At 35.1% G+C, this 19743-nt stretch overlaps 1 protein-coding gene across 1 annotated transcript; it reads left to right on the forward strand.

Moving 5' to 3' along the window:
- The first annotated feature begins 248 nt into the window (after positions 1-248).
- On the forward strand, positions 249-713 carry LOC131597433 (uncharacterized). The gene has a single exon (XM_058870133.1). It carries the CDS (start codon positions 249-251, stop codon positions 711-713), a length of 465 nt encoding a protein of 154 aa, XP_058726116.1.
- The last annotated feature ends 19030 nt before the right edge of the window (positions 714-19743 follow it).

Raw genomic sequence — 19743 nt, forward strand, 5'->3', positions numbered from 1 at the left:
AGCCCATTATTAAGAAATTGTCTAAAGTTTGGTGACACTTCCCTCAAATTCATTTCCTTCAACCTCATTAGCATTGGAGAGTTAAACTTTCAATTATCACAAATGGACAATCCGAAAACAGACATTTCACCTTTTTGAAAGCCCTCTAATCTAACTCCTATGGTTTGCTCTTTAAGAAATTGAACAAATTTTCTTGCTCTCTAATAGTTACAATACAAAACAAAACCAATTTCTCACAAACATAGAAAATGGAGGTTCAATCCTCGGCGGCGAAACGCCACTACGACATAACCATGTCAAGAAGAACAAGAAAGCAAAATGAGAAACCAATCTCAAAGGATGTTTCAACAACAAAAGATGTCGTGTCTCTCAAAACCACCCTTCACGAGGCGAAAGAAGGTAATAATAATAATAATCATCACAAGAGTTTGAAGCAATTGATTGGTGGAGAAGAGAAAGAGACAACAATGAAGTGTAGTAGTAGTGATGAAGGAGATAATAGCAAAGGAAGAAACTCACTTGGAGAACATTTTTCTGAGGAAGAGAAACAACTTCAACTTGTTAGGATGCAACAAAAGGACAATCTTCAAGGTTTGAAGTTTAAGAAATTGGTTCGTCGTTATGCTAAAGTTTTGGGGCATTTAATTAAGGCTAAACGTGATCCTCATTTAGGTGATGCTGGAAAAAAACCTGTTTTCAAGTTATCAGGTTAATTAGAGAAAAATTTATTTTTGTGTTTTATTTGCTTATTATTTGTTTGATCTATTTTCTATATGTATTTGCTAATCTTATATTATGGTTAGCAAAAATGCCATAACTTTGTTCCATGTTCTTATTATATGTGTATACTACTTATTCATGCATTATGCATGTATGTGACATTATGCTATGGGTTTGTAATTTTATCACTGAAAATTACAAGTTCATGAGTTTTAAATTTTAGTAGAGATTTCAATTTTGTTTATATAATTTGGTTTGAATTTTTTTTGTTTATGTTTAGAGATTTGTAAGGTTAATGATTATTTGGATGATATTATGAAGAGAATACAGGGCCAAAAATATTAAGAGGTACATATTTTTGTTAAAATGGAAATTTGTAGGAAATAGAAAGTATTAAAAACTAAGAAATTTTGATTAATAGTTTCAACCACCAATATGAGTTAAATGGCCATTTGAGCTACCATGTACTTATAGTCTAGAGAAAGCTTAATGGTAAGTAATGATAATAATGCATGAATAAGTGATCATGCAGCAAGTGCGAAAGTGATGTTAGTTTGCCAATGAAGGATGTAAATTGTAGGTGGTGGTTTAACAATACTCACACACATCTTTGAAAAGATTATGATTATGAAAGCATTATATATATATATATATATATATATATATATATATATATATATATATATATATATATATATATATATATATATATATATATATATATATATATATATATATATATATATATATATATATATATATATATATATATATATATATATATATATATATATATAGAAAATGCTAACATATATAAAAAACATATTTTAAATTATATATTTAATTGTTAAATTTTCTCATTTTTATTACAATTATTTATTTTTAACATGTTTCCTTAATACAATTAAGGGTGAAAATAGGTTGACCCGAGATAGACTTTGCTAAGTCTGGGCCTCACCTGTAAAAAAAAATATCAAAGCCTAAGCTTGTAGTCTGCCATAAACTTATTTTTGAGTAGAGATTGATTTTTTTAGAAGGCCTAATTAACCTTTAAACCTACTTAAAACCATATTTCATTTGAACATATATAATTATGCAATTCAATTAATGTTTATATACACTTTAAAAGACTAAAAGACTAAAAGATCAATGATAATGATAAAATTTTATTTCCATTAACTTATCTAAACTTACATAGTGGTATAGTTTTGTAAGACTATTTAGCTAAGAAAACTTATGAAAACAACCTATGCATTGCTCATAAGTTGTTTTCAATCTATTTTTCGTAAGTTATTCCCGATAGCTAAATTTTATTTTGTATTTTAATTCAAAGATATACCATATAATAATAACAATAGTAAAATTATTCCTATTGTTAAAAACTTAAAATAGTCCGGTTTGAAAGACTTAAAGTCATTTTTTAATGGTATGAGGTCTGACTTTTTTTTTTTATATCTAAATAAGCTTATAAAAATATATAAGTCTTTTCTATTTTTTAAAAATTCTGACTTGGGCTGAGTCTGCGTAGGTTAGACTTAAGACTCCTGTTAGTTGGTCTGACATATTTCCAGACTAAATAGAATTAGACAAGATTCTAATCTTATTTATTAAAAAAAAAGACTTTTATTGTATTTATTTTCAAATAGATTTCATAAATAGACAAATAATAAAGAACAAATTAGCAAAGAAATAGGTTGTTTTACATTTTTTTTTAGTTTAGGCTAAATTATTTTTTAATACGTGGTTTTTTTTAATTTTTTTTATGATGTGATATGATATTTATTAATTTTTTATTATTTAAATAATTCTGTATATAAATAATTAATTAAGTTTTTTTATTTTTATATAAAAATTAATTAATATAAATTTTTTTAAAAAATTTTAAGGCCCTATATTTAAAATAAACTTACACTAGCATTGTTTGTTCATGTTGTAACAGCGGTTTTTTTTCTTGGAAAACATTTTCTTTCGGAAACGGCACGCACAACCCTTCACGCGAAATTTGAAAGGAGGAAAGTATCTTTGGGGGGAATGTTTCCTAGTTACACGAACTTTTAATTTATCCTGACGGAGAGGAAGGGGAAAAAGATCTCAATCTACCATAAGTGTCTAGGTGTGAGGATTTCACCTAATAGAGTTTTCTGGGGTCCGGGAGGTTGGTTATACATAGGGAAGGTACTAGCACCCTACATATTTGTAGTACTCTACGGGAACCTTTCTACTATTGTGTTTGTATATGGTTTGTTTGTTGCTTGATTATTGGGAAAGTTTCTCCTTTGTGTTAGGAGAAGAAATGAACTGAAGAATGAAAGGGTGAACTGAAGGTTTTTGATATTTTGTTTGCTTGCAAAGATTCCTTGTGAATCTCATGCCTACATATCCCTAGTGCAAGTCAGAGCTTTTGTAGTTCGAGGAACTGATTGCGATAAAATGGGTATGTCTATAATTATGACTGCAAGTGCACAGTCTATCGCGTAGCTTTAAAGATTATCAAACCCAAAGGACTAAGAGTCGACCTACGGTACTTAATTGTTACTACGTAAATCTAAGGAAAACATCTGATTAATTAGGATCAGACGGGGGAAATAGGGAAATAGAATTAAATTGAATTAAGAGAGAATTATGCTGGTATGTAATAGTCGGACGTCGGGGATCTAGTAAACTATCAACGTGAATCGTAATTTAAAATGTCTTTCCGTAGAAATCATTAGTTTAAAAACCTTCCTCTCGCACTCTCGTGTTCATTGATTACAATCTTATTATTAAACCTACGTGAGTGCTCTCGCCGTGTCAATTAAAGTTTAAAATAATTTTTGAAAACAAATGAAGACTAATTAACCTTAAAGCGCTCTCGTTGTATTTAAGATTAATGCTTAATTCCTACTGTCCAATTAAAATCTCAAACTCTCGTTTTTATTGATCCTAACTTCTATTATTTTTAACTCTCGTTATAAAACGATTTAATTAAGTATTAGAAATTATAACCAGATAAATAAATTTTCATTAATAAATTACGTCGAAAGCATTACTAGATTCCCTCAGTTATATGACTTTACATACCCGTAATAAATATTTAGCCGGACATAATTTTAATTAACGGATCAACACAGATATAGCAGGTAAATAATATTCCGGACATAAATTGACAATTAAACATAAACAATAAACAATAATTAATGCTAAAAATAAAACCTGAATTAAATTGCGGAACTGAAAGTATCAAACTGGTAGTACCAAATCTTGATCCGGAACTGGAAATAAATTGCAGAAACAAACTCTATTCTTAGAACTAAAATTAAATTCTGAAGCTGGAAAAGAAAATTGAAATGCAATAGTATTTCTGGTGTGAAAATCTTTTGCTGAGACTGGTTGGGAAGAAAAGAACTGAGCTGGAAATAAAATGCAGAGAGAGTAATTTGACAGCAGTGGGTAAAATCTTCGTAACCCTTTCAAATCTTGTTGTTGGGTATTTATAGAGTAGCTTTAGGTTGGCTTGGATCTTGAATTTGTTTCGTTCCAGTGCTAGCTTTACGGCGGAAAAATAGGCGGAGAAAATATAGGGTTGACGACGCCTTCTTCTGAGTGTGAGTGTGTGACTCACGTCACACACTAACTAATGAAGTGTGTCGACCGGCAGGAGGGGGGAGGTGTCGTTCGTCAGGGCCTCTTGATGACGTACATCCTCTTCTTGGGCCTTAGGTCCATGGGCTTGTTCTCCTTATTTGCGCCCCCATCATTTAAGCACCCCTTTTGGTCTTTTCCTCTTCATTTTGGCTCATATTTTTTATTATTTTATTTTCAAGCCTTGATTTATTAAATACCTTAAACAAAACCGAAATACCGGCATAATACGAAATAAAGTAAAATAATTGAAATAAAATAGGAAAATAATACATGTAAATTAAGCTAAATATACGATACGTTTTCGTATTATCAAACTCCCATACCCTTGAACTTTACTTGCCCTCAAGCTAACAATCAGAAAAAAATAGTTTAATCACGATTCAAATACACATGCATGACATCTCGATCCGTACGCGGTTGCATTGAAACTTTGTTAGACAGAAGCTTAACAGGAACACCAGAGATATAGTGGTGACACTAGATAACTCTAACTTATGCAAACCAATCCGAATCATGCTATTATAGCTCATCTAGATTCTTTCGCCAAATTTTAGTTATTTTCATTCGAGCGCAATAACATTAAGCCCTTTATGTTCACACGCACATAGTAGAGTGACCGGTTAGTGATTCCGATCCTTATTAACATGGGGCTCTGGCACATTTTTGTGGTACCCACTTCTTTTACCAATTGTAAGTTACGGGGGATCGAACCGTAATTCGCCCTACCAAGTTCAATACCAGATACTTTTGAACCAACCAACAATAGGCTTCTTTATTGTTATCCACGAGATACACATCCTTTGGGTTAAATGACCGGGTGAGGGTCACCTAGCTTAGTCGGTGTAATCTTTTAATTTTTACTGGAAAATTTTAAGGATCATTCACTTTTATTCATCGGCTCTCTACGTAGTTTGTATTTAAGACGGTACCGACTGCTGAATAAACTACTTGAAACTACTTGAAACTACTTTAAAGCTAGAGGTTAAAGATTTGGGATAATAGGTACTCAAATTGATCTTGCATAATTCGGGGTTCTAGAGTGTCAAAATTGTAGAAATTTTGTTTAATAGTGCTTCAGTTTCTAACATATCTTTAAATTGTGTGTCCTTGTACTTTTCGAGTGTGTCAGGCTATGCATATAAAAAGAATTTATGGTTCAAGTAGATGGAGAATTTGACAAACGGAAAGATACTCGCGTATATGAACTTAAAGTACATGGATAGAAATGACATAAAAGTAAAATATTTTTTAAGGGTAATAACTAGAAATACTGGAAATTTAAATCTACCGAAACTATAAAGAAAAGCAGAAAGCTTTCTTCCCCACACTTAAACTTTGCGTTGTCCTCAATGAGACTTTGTGTGGTAGAAATGGTAAAGACTCACTCCTCGTTTCCTCTTCCATGCGCTCGGCCTCGGGTGCGTGCTCTACCTCCCCTTCGTCCTTCCTCGACATCTCTAGGCGGAACTATCCCAGCATGATACACATAATCATGTAAGCCTTCAACACGGTATGTCAAACAATGCATTTCATCCGTGAGGTTTGCAATGCTTTGATCATTCCAATACGCATAATCGTGTTGATCTCTTTGCATCTGACGCATCAGCGTCATCATTTCATTCTGCCCCGCTTCAATCCTCTGATGACACTGAGTTTCTTCCTCATGGTTGCGCATCATCTCTTTATACACGTCATTCAGTGTGACTAGGTGATTCCTTCCTTGGGGTTGATGTCCAGATGATCCAACAACATTTTCAGGATTAGGTTGGGGGTCTTCATCAGGATGAGGCTCTTGTTGATCCATTTCTTGTTCGATTTCATCAACATTATCTGCATTGTTCTAATTATCTTGATTTGCCGTGACCAAATCCATAAATCCAGGGAAATCTTCTCAGAGTCTCCCTAAGTCAGTACGAAGCACAGCAACATCGTTCCAAAGGGTCTCAATAGCAGCAGTATGGTCAATCATAGGCTCATCTTCATCAGGTATTATAACACCCCATATTTTCTAATTTTAATTTAATCGGAAATTAATTTATTATTTGGAATTATTCGGTATTTTGTGGAATTATTAGGAAAGAATTATGAGATGGGCTATTGGGCCAAGTGTGGTGTTAGTAAAGAGGGGGTGCTATGTTAGTAAAGCCCTTTACTAATTAAAATGTTATTTTTCATAAAAATAAGGAAAATTGGGAGAAAGGAAAAAAGAAACATGAAAAGCAGAACAGAGGAGATGAGAGATTGGAAAGCTGGTACGTGAAGAGGAGCAATAGAGGGAGAGACCAATCAAGAACTCTTGGCTAAGGTAAGGGGGGACTCTCCGGTTATCATCTATTATTGTGTTCTTAGATAATAATATTGATTAGGGATGTTGTTGAGTCAATTGGATTACATGTTGGGTTTAGGGAGGTTATAAATTGATGAAAATTGCATGGATTATTGATTGATTATGTGTTGTTTTGATGTGTGATGACGAATAATGATGCAATTGATGATTAACTGTCTGTATATGATGTTTAGAGTCAGTTTTGGACTCAAATTGGGTGAGATCGCAGGATCTGACGCAGACCTGAAAGTCTGTGAAATCGCCAGTTCGCGCCGCGTCCAAGTGTTGGCGTCGCGAAGGCGTACTTGTTTTCTTGTTTCGTGCCGCGTGCATATGTTGAGCCGCGAACGCGTTTGTGTGGTTCAGGTCGCGCCGCGAACCTTGGTTGCGCCGCATGCTGTAGCGATAGTTGTTTCTTGGAAAAGTTAAAGGATGTGTAACTTTCGAACCGTAGGTCTGTTTTTAGTGCCGTTTCAAGCACGATGAATCTTATGAGATAGCCTACGTGTTTAAATGATGGAATGAGGTGTGAATCTAATTATTTTTAAATATGATTTTATTTCTTGGTGAATGATGTATTGTACATATATGTGATGAGATGTGTTAAATACATGCTATGTTGAAATATTAATCATATGACGATTTGTTTAATTGGATGATGTATTGTTGACATATATGATGAAATGTGACAATATAAGATGTTGTTTTGAAAAATATTATGATGTGATGATTTTTTGGGAATTATATGATGTTGATTGATTTGCTTTGGAATGATGTTGATACATGTGTGTTCTTCTTATTGATGATGGTGATTGATGTGGACACATGTATGTTCTTTAATGATGATGATGATGATGATTGATTGTATTTGAATGATGTTAATGTATATAAACATACTTTGATGATGATGATGATGAAATGGGTATTTGATGATGTTACTCATTAGACTTGACGATGGTATAAGTATGTTGTATATGTTGCATTCATTCATGTTCATTGATGATAATGTATCCATAAGGGTGTGTTGGATCAGTGAAGGGCATGATTCCCATTGTGTGGAATCTGTGCTGGCAGGGCCGTATCTTGATGATGTTGGATCGGTCATGGGTTATTCCCATTTGATGAGGTTGGTACCACATGCATAGTGTCAGTTCATACATATGCATACTTTTATAACATGATTGGAAGTATTCCAGTGTTATAAATATTTATGATGTGTTGATTTCCTGTTTTGTTGAATTAATGTTGAGTATGATTGTCTATGAAAGATGTGTTCTGTTGATGTTTGTGTAAACGATAGATGTTCCTGATAATCTGAATATGATGAAATTGGGTGAATGATATAACTATGAGGTGTTGTTATTTAAGATGCAATAACATTTGTTAACTGTGATGAGACTCACCCTTACTGTTGATATTTTCAGATTGAGGATAGCTGCTTTCGACTTGGTGAGGATTAACTCATAAGTCAGTGTATTAGTGTAGCGTCAGGTGTCATGCTCTGATATTGTAACACTGGGGGAACGCTAGTTTAGAGTTTATGACGATACTCTATCGTGTTGTTATTGTATTAATTCTGTGGGATATTGCATAGATGATGTTATGCTTATCCGTATGATGAATTTTCCGCAGTGTTAACATGAGATGTTTGTGAGTTATGATGAATTGTTCCTTAGTGAAAGCATGACAATGGTTTTATAATAAATTTGTTTTAATTGGAATTGTGGCACCCTTGTTTTCATGTTTTACTCTGAATTATTTTATTAATTTCTGCGGGGTTTAGAAGGGTGTTACAATAGTGGTATCAGAGCAAGTCGGTCCGTCCGACCAATTGTTGAGTCAGTTGAGTTGCGCGACAGTTGTATACTGTCGGCGTTTTATCCCTTGGTACACGACATGTGAGTGAATCACTTTCGGTACTTGTTTGTTTTATTGCAGTGTTGGATTGAGACAAGTGGGGGAGAAGCTTGACTTCTCGGTGATGTTTCAGTTGTAAGACGATTGGTCCAGTAGGCTGTTGTTGGCAATCGTGTAAGCGTTGTTGGAGTTTGTTGTTTCCCGAATTGAAGGTGACTTGAAATTAAGACTTGACTGGTAATTGAGTTGAAACATCTTGAAGGAAGATGATTAGAGGTAATTGATGATTATTGGAGGAGAGGAAAATTAGAAAGTTGCAATGTGTCAGCCTTGTTGTGCTGGGAAGTTGTCAGTTGAGTAGCCTTACGTCTCGGAAGAGGTCCACCTGTAAGTTTGCAAAGAGGATTGATGTCGTAATGTTGCAAAAATCGCACTTCAGCGATGGGATGTGTTGCTCAAGTTATAAGAATGTTTGGAAGTGAAGAGATATGATAAGGGGTTGTTTGGAATGTGATCAAGTTGAAGAGAATGAGTTTTGGAGTGAGATTTTCGTAAGCAAAACGCAGGAAAATTGCTGAATAGCTGCAGAACTTCGAAAATTCATAACTGGAGTTCTGGACATCCGATTCGAGTTCCGTTTGAAGTGGCGGAAAGCTAATGAGATGAACTTTGTTATAAAAATAGTTTCAGCAGCTGTAACATATTTAATTGCGGAAGGATGACGTTGGAAAGAGGTGATGTTGCGGTTACTCTTGTTCTTATAACTAGACTTGTTTATTGGTATTGCGCGGGATGTCAGTGCCAGTGTTGAACGAATTGAAGGAATAATTAAAAGGTTTGTTAAGAAGAAATTTTAGGAATTAAATGTATCAATTGAGGAGTTTTGGATACATCGTATAGAGTGTCGTTGCATGATGTCGGTGTTGGATTTTCGGACAACGATTGGAAAATTCATATCTTGAGTTCCGAGTGTCGGATTAACGTGCCATTTGAACCTATGAAGAGGGGAGATTATGGTCTACATTATGAGAGAGTTATAAATATAGTAGAGGTGATCCTATGAGAAGATATTCTGAATTCAGTTAAGGAAGCGTGAAACTTGTTGAATAGGAATGCCTACTACCGTGATTATTCGAAAGGAAGTTGAGTAGAACGTGTTGTTGATGAATAAGTTGATGAGATGCTCGATAATAAAGATGATTTGAGTACCGATGAATTTTAGTGGAGTGAATTAGTAGCAAAGATGGAATAAACTTTAGAACTCTTGGAATCGTATTTGTGATGGCAAAGTAACGATAAGTATAAAAGAAGAATTTTAGAGGATTTCTGACACCTATTGATTGTGAGAAAGACTTTGTGGAGATGTCGAGTGGGATGATATTTAGGCACGCAAGATGTCATAGAATTTGGAGTAATACCACGAGTTATGAATGTTGTCTTGGTCTTACAGGTTAATTGTGTGGTTCAAGATTCGAAGTGTTTTGTGATTATAAGAGTTGAAGTACCTCTTTGATCAGAAAGGGCTTAATATGAGGCGGCAGAGATGATTAGAGTATTTTTTCTAGGATTATGATTTTGGTTTGAATTATCATCCTAATAAGGAAAATGTTTTGCTATTGTGTTGCGTAGGAAGTCTTTAAATAAGTCGGTGCTAATGGTGAAGGAGTTGGATTTAATTGGACAATTTAGAGACTTGAGTTGGTATGTGAAGGAACTCGTAATAGTGTTAGATTGGTGATAAGTGCTTGATTTATGCTAAAGTGACTTAATATAACATAGCACTTATCTTACTTATTTAACATATTTCTAACATAAAAACCCTCAACTATTGAATAAAGTATCAATGTGCAAAATTTCTTGGTTTAGTTTGCATTTGTGCAGGTTATGGTATTAAAAGCAAAAACCAGAAAACAGGACTTTCGCTGCAGCGAAATATCCTTCGCGTAGCGAACTCCAGGCACTCAAAGGCAAAAGTCCAGAAACAGGGCATTCGCTGCAGCGAAAGGTAGCGAATGGTAGCGAAAGCCCGATTCGCTGCAGCGAACCTTATTTTGCTGTAGCGAACGAAGTCAGAAACAAACTTTCCAGTTTTGCTAGCACCGAGCAGAAACGAAGTACATTCGCTGCAGCGAACCATATTTCGCTGTAGCGAACTTTGGCGGTTTCTAGAAGATTTGAATTTCTTAAAGCTGAAGAAAACATTCGCTGCAGCGAAATATCATTCGCGTAGCAAACTCTGGCGGTCAGAACAAAGACTTAACAATGAAGCAAGGCATTCGCTGCAGCGAACTTCTGTTCGCGTAGCGAACTCAGGCGGCCAGAACTGCTATAAAAGGAGCAGAACTCATTTCAGAAAATACATTCACTTTTTATCTTGTAATACTTTTGTAATAGAAACACAAATAGAGGTTTTTAGGTAGAAAGAGGTGGATACACATCAAGAGTCGGGAAATCGTCGTTGATGTCGTTTCAACTCGAATCTTCCATTGTTCTTCAAGCTACCATGAGTAGCTAAATCCCTCTCTTGTTGGGATTGGTCGTAGTTCACCGAAACAGTATGTATTTTCTTTAATCATGGCGTTATATATAATTTATGTTTGAATCATTATCGTTGTTATCTTCGTTTTACCGTTTATTTCATGGATTGAATTGATGTTGACAAATACGATTCTAATCTCGATCCAAGATTACAACTATTAAACTCTAAATGCTAGACAAGATTTAGGTTTAATATTCACTTCAAGTATTGAAACTTAATGCTACCGTATCGTTTAATAGGCTGAGAAATCGTCAATTAAACCATAAGGTAGAAATCTCAACAACCGTTTAGACATGAACTTTGTTGTGAGCAATACGTGATGATATTGAAACAAGCATACATTATGTATAACTGATCTAAGATTTACATATTGAATCGGTGGATGAAAACCAATTCCCAACAAGTCTATTCCTCTAAACTTATCTTTCGTTATTTACGCATTTTTACTTTCCGTAACTTTCAACCAAACAAACTTGAAACCTTATGCTTAGAACTATAGAAATTGTTGAACGGTTTTGATATCGCTCCAATCCCTGTGGATACGATAATATAAAATACTTACATTTGAATTGTACTTTCTACAACATCAAATTGGCGCCGTTGCTGGGGAGTGGCGTTTAAGATATTAAAACATTGCAATCGTTTCTATACTTTTAAGCTTTGTGCATTTGTTATATATTGTATATATTTTTTCTATTTGTTGCAACGTTTGCTCAAGTGTTTGGATAGGTGAAGAAATTTCTGTTTATGCTTCGAGGAAAAAGTTTGAAGGAGCAACTTCTTTTTGATCCCGAGATCGAAAGAACAATCTGAAAGAACAAGAAGCAAACGAAGAAACAAAAATCCAAACAAAAGAGAAACGGAGCATCGACATCAACTTCCTCATCAAATTCATCAAAAGAAACAATGGCTGAAGTTGTTAATGGTCCTTGTGAAAGTAGCCCAAGGCGGTTCGCCCATCTCACCAACAATCCAGCCGCAAGACGAGCTGAGATGAAAACAAGACTGCTGCAAATTATTTATGCTAATCCTTTTGCTGGTTTGGATCATGAGGATCCATACACTCACCTCACCCGATTCTACGAAATAGCTGGTACATTAGGTCCACCAGAAGCTGAAGAGGAAGCCGTTTTCATGAGATTATTCCCGCACTCTTTGATCGGCAAAGCAAAAGATTGGTACCTTGATCAATCAACGGAAACCATGACCAATTGGAATGTGTTAGAGAGAAACTTCCTTAGCAGATTCTTTTCTCACAACCGATTTATGGATGCAAAGACAGCTATTGCCACATTCACCCAATTTTCAAATGAAACTTTGTGTGAAGCCTGGGAACGCTATAAATCCATGCTACGAAAGTGTCCAAACCACGGTTTCGATGACATGTCACAAATCCACATTTTCCATAATGGATTATTACCTCAACCGAAGCTTTTACTTGACGCAACAGCTGGAGGTTCCTTGATAGCAAAAAGTGCAGCAGAAGCAATTTCAATCATTGATAGGATGGCTCTCACAGATCACCAAGTTCAACACAACCGAGGTACCATCCAAAAGAAGCCTGGAGTTTTGGAATTGGGTACAAATGATGCAATCCTAGCACAAAACAAACTGCTCACTCAAACTGTAGAGGAATTGACAAAACAGCTGTCCAAGCTTCCCCAACAACTCAAAGATGTGCACGGTTCGTCAAACGCATCACAACAAGTAGCTTTCTGTGAACTTTGTACGGGTGATCATCCAACTGGTTTCTGTCCCCCAATCAACGAAGAGGTGAAGTATATGGGAAATCAGCAGCAGAGGCAGGTTCCTTACAGTCAAGGTTACCAACACAACAACAATGCAAGCTATGGCCAAAACCGACCGAATCAGTACCAAAGTTACACGCAGCCAGATAAGCTTTCAAAGATCGAGGACACCTTGAATCAATTCATGCAATTGTCCATGGCAAACCAAAACAACACCAATGCGTCAATTAGAAATCTTGAAATGCAAGTTGGGCATATTGCGAAGCAACTAAGTGAGCAACAAAGAGATACGTTTTCTGCCACCACTCAAGTTAATCCCAAGGAAACTTGTAATGCAATCATGACAAAAGGCGATGACATTGTTCAAGACAAAGTTGGGGAGAGTTCAAAAGGTATCATGGTAGATAAAAATCAAGAAAAAAGAAAACGTATGGAGGAGGAAGAAAACAAAGCGGGTCCTGGAAAAGTTACCTTACCGGTTACCATTAGAAATATCTATTTTGATAACGCTTTAGTTGATCTTGGATCGAGCATCAATCTTCTTCCATTATCCACCATGAGAATGATTGAAGATATTCACTCGAACCCTACAACAATGAAGTTGCAACTTGCTGATAAATCAACCACAAAACCAATTGGCGTAATGAAAGATGTAATGGTCAAAGTGAATGGTTTTCGATTTTCAACTGACTTTGTGGTAATAAGAATGAACAATGATGAAGACAGTCCTCCGATCTTAGGTCGTCCATTCATAAAGATAGCAAGAATGATGATTGGCGTGGATGAAGGAGAGATGAAAATAAGGCACAAAGAGGAAGAAATCAATTTCACATTGTTTCAACACAGAGAGGATGACTATTCCAAAGTTAAAGCTCCTGATGAAGTAGGCCTGGAAGCATTGAAAGGAATGGATGAGAAAGAAAGGACAAATGATGGTGGCAAGGATGTTTTGACGAATTCATACAAACCACCGTAAGTTTATTTAAAACAGGCGTCGAGCTAATGACGTTAAACAAGCACTTGTTGGGAGGTAACCCAACCTTTTACTTCTTTATTATCTTTCTGCACCCTTAGTTGAATTTTTAAGAAAAAGATAGCATGACATGGCAAGACACAAATGAGTTTCTGCATAAAACTGAATTCTGCAGAGTTCGCTACGCGAAGCCCTGGTTCGCTGCAGCGAACACAACAGAATCAGCAAAAATTTGCCAATCATGCCATCTTCTTCATCTTTGAATTTTGTGTGTTTTAATCTAGTAATTAGGAAGGTGTCTTATGACCAATCCATGATAATTATGATTAAACATTTGTCCTCTACATTGAAAGAAGAAGCATGGAGTAGAGGACCAATTTCACATAAACTAAAGATACAAGAGAAAGGTTATGACTTGAGAGGATTGCAATAGCCAGGGTACATGTTTATAGCTTTCTTAGAATTTAGCATATACATGACATAAGTAGGCTGCATAAAACCAGTTCATTCAATCCTATGCCATGACATATTCTCTTATGAATCACTTAGTTCTAAATCATACAAAGTGAGGTAACCTTCCATTGTTCACTATATGCTAAGGAGACCGACAAATTCTTGTTTTAACTCGTTTGATTCATGCTTAATCTTGAATTTATGTTGGTAGTTGCAAAGACATAGAAGGGATCAAGGCAATTCTTTGAAATTGAGCATAACTACTAAGCCAAATATAGCCTCATTGTCCCTTGTGAGTGAGTGATCTTTTGCAACCCCTTTGAGCCATATGACAATGAATCTATCATTGATGAACTGAACAATACATTAAGTAAACCACTTAGTGGATATTGTTCTATATCTTTGAAAATCATGAAAAGTTCACATATGATAGATTCCATATTTTCCTTGAATAAAACCTTGAAACCATGATATCTTTTGCCTAATCTCAAATGAGCATTCAAAGCAAGTAAGGTGTTGTTCAAATTGGGGAGAAAAGAGAAAAAAACTTTCTTCAAAAGAAAAAGATGTGAGAATCAAAAGAAGAAAAAGAAATTAAGAAAAGAAAAAGAAATAATGTATTCAAAAGGAAAGAAATAATGAAGGTATGATGAGTGATATGTGTAAAAGAATCAAATCTTTGAATGCTCTTCTAAAAAGATAAATCAACAACTTTTTGTGTTTCCATTATCCCTAGAAATAACACTTCCTTGGTACCTTAGCCACATTACAACCATGAAAGACCTTAGTGATCTATGTTCTTTCTTATCAACATATCTTGCTTGGATGAAAGTATGAATCAATCTAGATGTTAGAAAATTTATCATGTGAGAGATCAACATACCTCATCATTTTCACTTATACAAATTATGCTAGGTGTGATTCATGAGTAACATGCTTAAAGTTTTGGATTGATTGACATGAATTTTATGTGGAAGACTTGTTTCATGGATATGTCTAAATGCTAAAGGAATTCATAAAACAGTAATCCTTGGATGTTCAAACTTCAAAGAGCCATGTGCCTCATATACGTCATTGAGAAAGTTGGTTAATCATGTGAATATTGGTTTAGAAACTCTTGCTCTTGTTTACTTTGATTGAGGACAAACAAAGATTTAAGTTGGGGAGAGTTTGATAAGTGCTTGATTTATGCTAAAGTGACTTAATATAACATAGCACTTATCTTACTTATTTAACATATTTCTAACATAAAAACCCTCAACTATTGAATAAAGTATCAATGTGCAAAATTTCTTGGTTTAGTTTGCATTTGTGCAGGTTATGGTATTAAAAGCAAAAACCAGAAAACAGGACTTTCGCTGCAGTGAAATATCCTTCGCGTAGCGAACTCCAGGCACTCAAAGGCAAAAGTCCAGAAACAGGGCATTCGTTGCAGCGAAAGGTAGCGAATGGTAGGGAAAGCCCGATTCGCTGCAGCAAACCTTATTTTGCTGTAGCGAACGAAGTCAGAATCAAACTTTCCAGTTTTGCTAGCAGCGAGCAGAAGCGAAGTACATTCGCTGCAGCGAACCATATTTCGCTGTAGCGAACGGGGGCGGTTTCTAGAAGATTTGAATTTCTTAAAGCTGAAGAAAACATTCGCTGCAGCAAAATATCATTCGCGTAGCAAACTCTGGCGGTCAGAATAAAGACTTAACAATGAAGCAACGCATTCGCTACAGCGAACTTCTGTTCGCGTAGCGAACTCAGGCGGCCAGAACTGCTATAAAAGGAGCAGAACTCATTTCAGAAAATACATTCACTTTTATCCTGTAATACTTTTGTAATAGAAACACAAATAGAGGTTTTTAGGTAGAAAGAGGTGGATACACATCAAGAGTCGGGAAATCGTCGTTGATGTCGTTTCAACTCGAATCTTCCATTGTTCTTCAAGCTACCATGAGTACCTAAATCCCTCTCTTGTTGGGATTGGTCGTAGTTCACCGATACAGTATGTATTTTCTTTAATCATGGCGTTATATATAATTTATGTTTGAATCATTATCGTTGTTATCTTCGTTTACCGTTTATTTCATGGATTGAATTGATGTTGACAAATACGATTCTAATCTCGATCCAAGATAACAACTATTAAACTCTAAATGCTAGACATAGATTTAGGTTTAATATTCACTTCAAGTATTGAAACTTAATGCTACCGTATCGTTTAATAGGCTGAGAAATCGTCAATTAAACCATAAGGTAGAAATCTCAACAACCGTTTAGACATGAACTTTGTTGTGAGCAATACGTGATGATATTGAAACAAGCATACATTATGTATAACTGATCTAAGATTTACATATTGAATCGGTGGATGAAAACCAATTCCCAACAAGTCTATTCCTCTAAACTTATCTTTCGTTATTTACGCATTTTTACTTTCCGTAACTTTCAACCAAACAAACTTGAAACCTTATGCTTAGAACTATAGAAATTGTTGAACGGTTTTGATATCGCTCCAATCCCTGTGGATACGATAATATAAAATACTTACATTTGAATTGTACTTTCTACAACATCAATTGGGTATGCTAGAAGATGACTAGTGGTACTCTTGACGAGATTAGAGAAGGTCAGAAAGATGATGTTGAGTTGATCGATAGGTTGACTTTGAATTACCAAGGTAAAGGCGATGAATTCAGAATTGACAAGAATAGTATAATGAGGTTGAGTGATTGGATTTGTGTTCCTGATTTTTTGAGCTTCGGAAGAATATTCTAGAAGAAGGACACCGTAGCGAATTATTGAACTATGACGATGCTAATGAGTTTGGGTGCAAACTCGGAAAGGGACACTATTATGTAGTAACGACGGTTTATGCTTAAATATGATTTTCAACTAATATTGACAAATTTAGGACTTGATCACCCTAGATATCTTGTTGGTAGTAGATGGAATCATATAGAAGAGGTGAGCTTGTTTTGTTACCTTAATGGTATAAGATGTGATGAATACTAAGCTGTAGGAATAATCACTTACTATGTTGTGTGAACTTATGAAGAGGTGAATTTGAAAGAGTGCAACATGATGGACAAATGACTTAAGACGGGTAATCAGAGTCGCGCAACGAAAGGGTGATGTGGAGTAGTGTTATGAGTACTACTCGCGGGAAGTAAGGAATTAATATGTCGGAAGCCTACATAGAGAATATGTATTGATCTATATGTTGGATTTAGAATCCAGTGGATGTAAGGAAATTGTGTCGAAGAATTATAACTCTTTTGAATAATTGCCTAGATGATGAATATGTTATTACGGTTGTACATAATTAACGAGTATGTATTCGGTAAAATTAAAACGAAGAGCTGACGCTATATGATGCTGTAATAGTTTTGTGTTGTTGTTAAGGGGTTATTGTAGATTCCAGATATAATGAGGAATTATACTCTATGAAGGGAGAAATTGATTTAATTCTTAAAAGAGAGTGGGACTCAATTGAGCTATTTTGTAAGCAATGGTATATTGAGGCTGATGAGTGTGACTATAATTACTTGTGTGTATACTCGTTCTGATGGTTGGAATGTTTTAATTGATGTAGTAACTCAGGAATCTGTTTTTGAGTACGAGTAAGTATTGCTAAATGGTAGATTAGTACCATGAATGATAAAGAATGATTCTTGAACGAATAAGTAAAGAGAGTCAGAATCGGGTAAAACTCAGAAATTTATTTAGTATAGATGATTGTGATGATTAATCAGAGTAGTGCGAAAAAAGCGGAATGTAACGTGTTGGATAATTGATGGTGTGACTTAAGAGGAGACAGATAATTGGGATTCAATAGTATGGGAATATGAGTATTGAGTTCTTGAAGAAAGCAGTTGGTGATAAGTGTAAGTATTATTTTATCGCTCAGATGGAAGAGTGTGTCTAAGGTTGGTACATTTGGTAGATGGAAAGCATTACTGCAGTGTTGATCAAGTGTGGTCATACCATGATTGTGTAATTATATTATCCAGTTATTGGATGCATATTATGGGTTGTATCTCAATGGTACATTGTTGTCAATCTTTTAGAGATGTAATGAGTGGTACACCTTTGGATGGTCAAATGCGACGTAAGAACTGGGATTTGAATGTATGAAACATGTTTCCTGTTGGTTATGTCAGATGGACTTTGAGGATTGACTGATGGTAATGTTAATTGGGAGCTGGAGAGTCAGGCGAAGGACTCTTATACGAGCTGGTTACTTGAGGTATGTTTTCGAGGACGAAAACTCTTTTAGTGGGGGGGAGTTGTAACACCCCATATTTTCTAATTTTAATTTAATCGGAAATTAAATTATTATTTGGAATTATTCGGTATTTTGTTGAATTATTTGGAAAGAATTATGAGATGGGCTATTTGGCCAAGTGTGGTGTTAGTAAAGAGGGGGTGCTATGTTAGTAAAGCCCTTTACTAATTAAAATGTTATTTTTCATAAAAATAACGAAATTTGGGAAAAAGGAAAAAGGAACGTGAAAAGTGTAACACCCTTCTAAACCCCCGCGGAAATTATAATAAAATCAGAGTAAATTTACAGCAAGGATGCTACAATTAATAAAATGAATAAAATACCAAGTCGTTTGTCATGCTTTATTAGAATTAAACCAAATATCAAAACATGTGTTTAGCATAGAGGAACTCATTTTAACAATGTTAAGAAACATATCCACACAAATCAACAATACATAATCCATAACCAATAATGGCAACTATGTATATCAAGTAACGCTAAGACTATCGATCCCAGTGTTACAAATCAGAGCATGACCGACACGACCCAACATAACCGGATAAACTCTACGAGTCATCCTCACCGATCTCTTAAGCCGCTACTTCAATCTGAAATCATTAAAGTAAGGGTGAGACTACATCATAATTAAATAGCATTATAAATCATCAGATATAGAATTTCATAAGCAATTATCCACCCTACTTAGCATATTCAGATTTATCAATCCATACCAATCACAAACACAAGTCAAAAATATGCACCAATAACACCACACAATCATAACATCGGATTTCATCCTGACATGTCACAATTTATGCAAAGGCCATGCAGACTCTTATGCATGTGGTACCATACATGGGATACACCCATCCAACTGACCTTTTTCATCACCAAGAAAGTTTAACCAGGACAAATTCCACACAATGGGAATTATGCCCACCATTTTGATCCACTTTCATCACCGAGATCCATCACCAAAAATGCATATGAATGAATGCACACATATGACATACTTACAACATCACCAATCCGATGAGCAACATCGTCTCACATAACTCAACATAGTTATCACCAATAACTATGTATATGTATCATGCATCATTCAAAACAAATCAATCACCATTATATGATCACAACAATCATCACATGATCAAAATGAACAATGTCATTACCAATAACTCACCAAAAGCAACACCGAATAATATATTCGATTTCAGCACCATCTACAATTATATCATATATAATTCA

Source organism: Vicia villosa, linkage group LG4 (genome assembly GCF_029867415.1).
Source record: "Vicia villosa cultivar HV-30 ecotype Madison, WI linkage group LG4, Vvil1.0, whole genome shotgun sequence".
Taxonomy (NCBI): domain Eukaryota; kingdom Viridiplantae; phylum Streptophyta; class Magnoliopsida; order Fabales; family Fabaceae; genus Vicia; species Vicia villosa.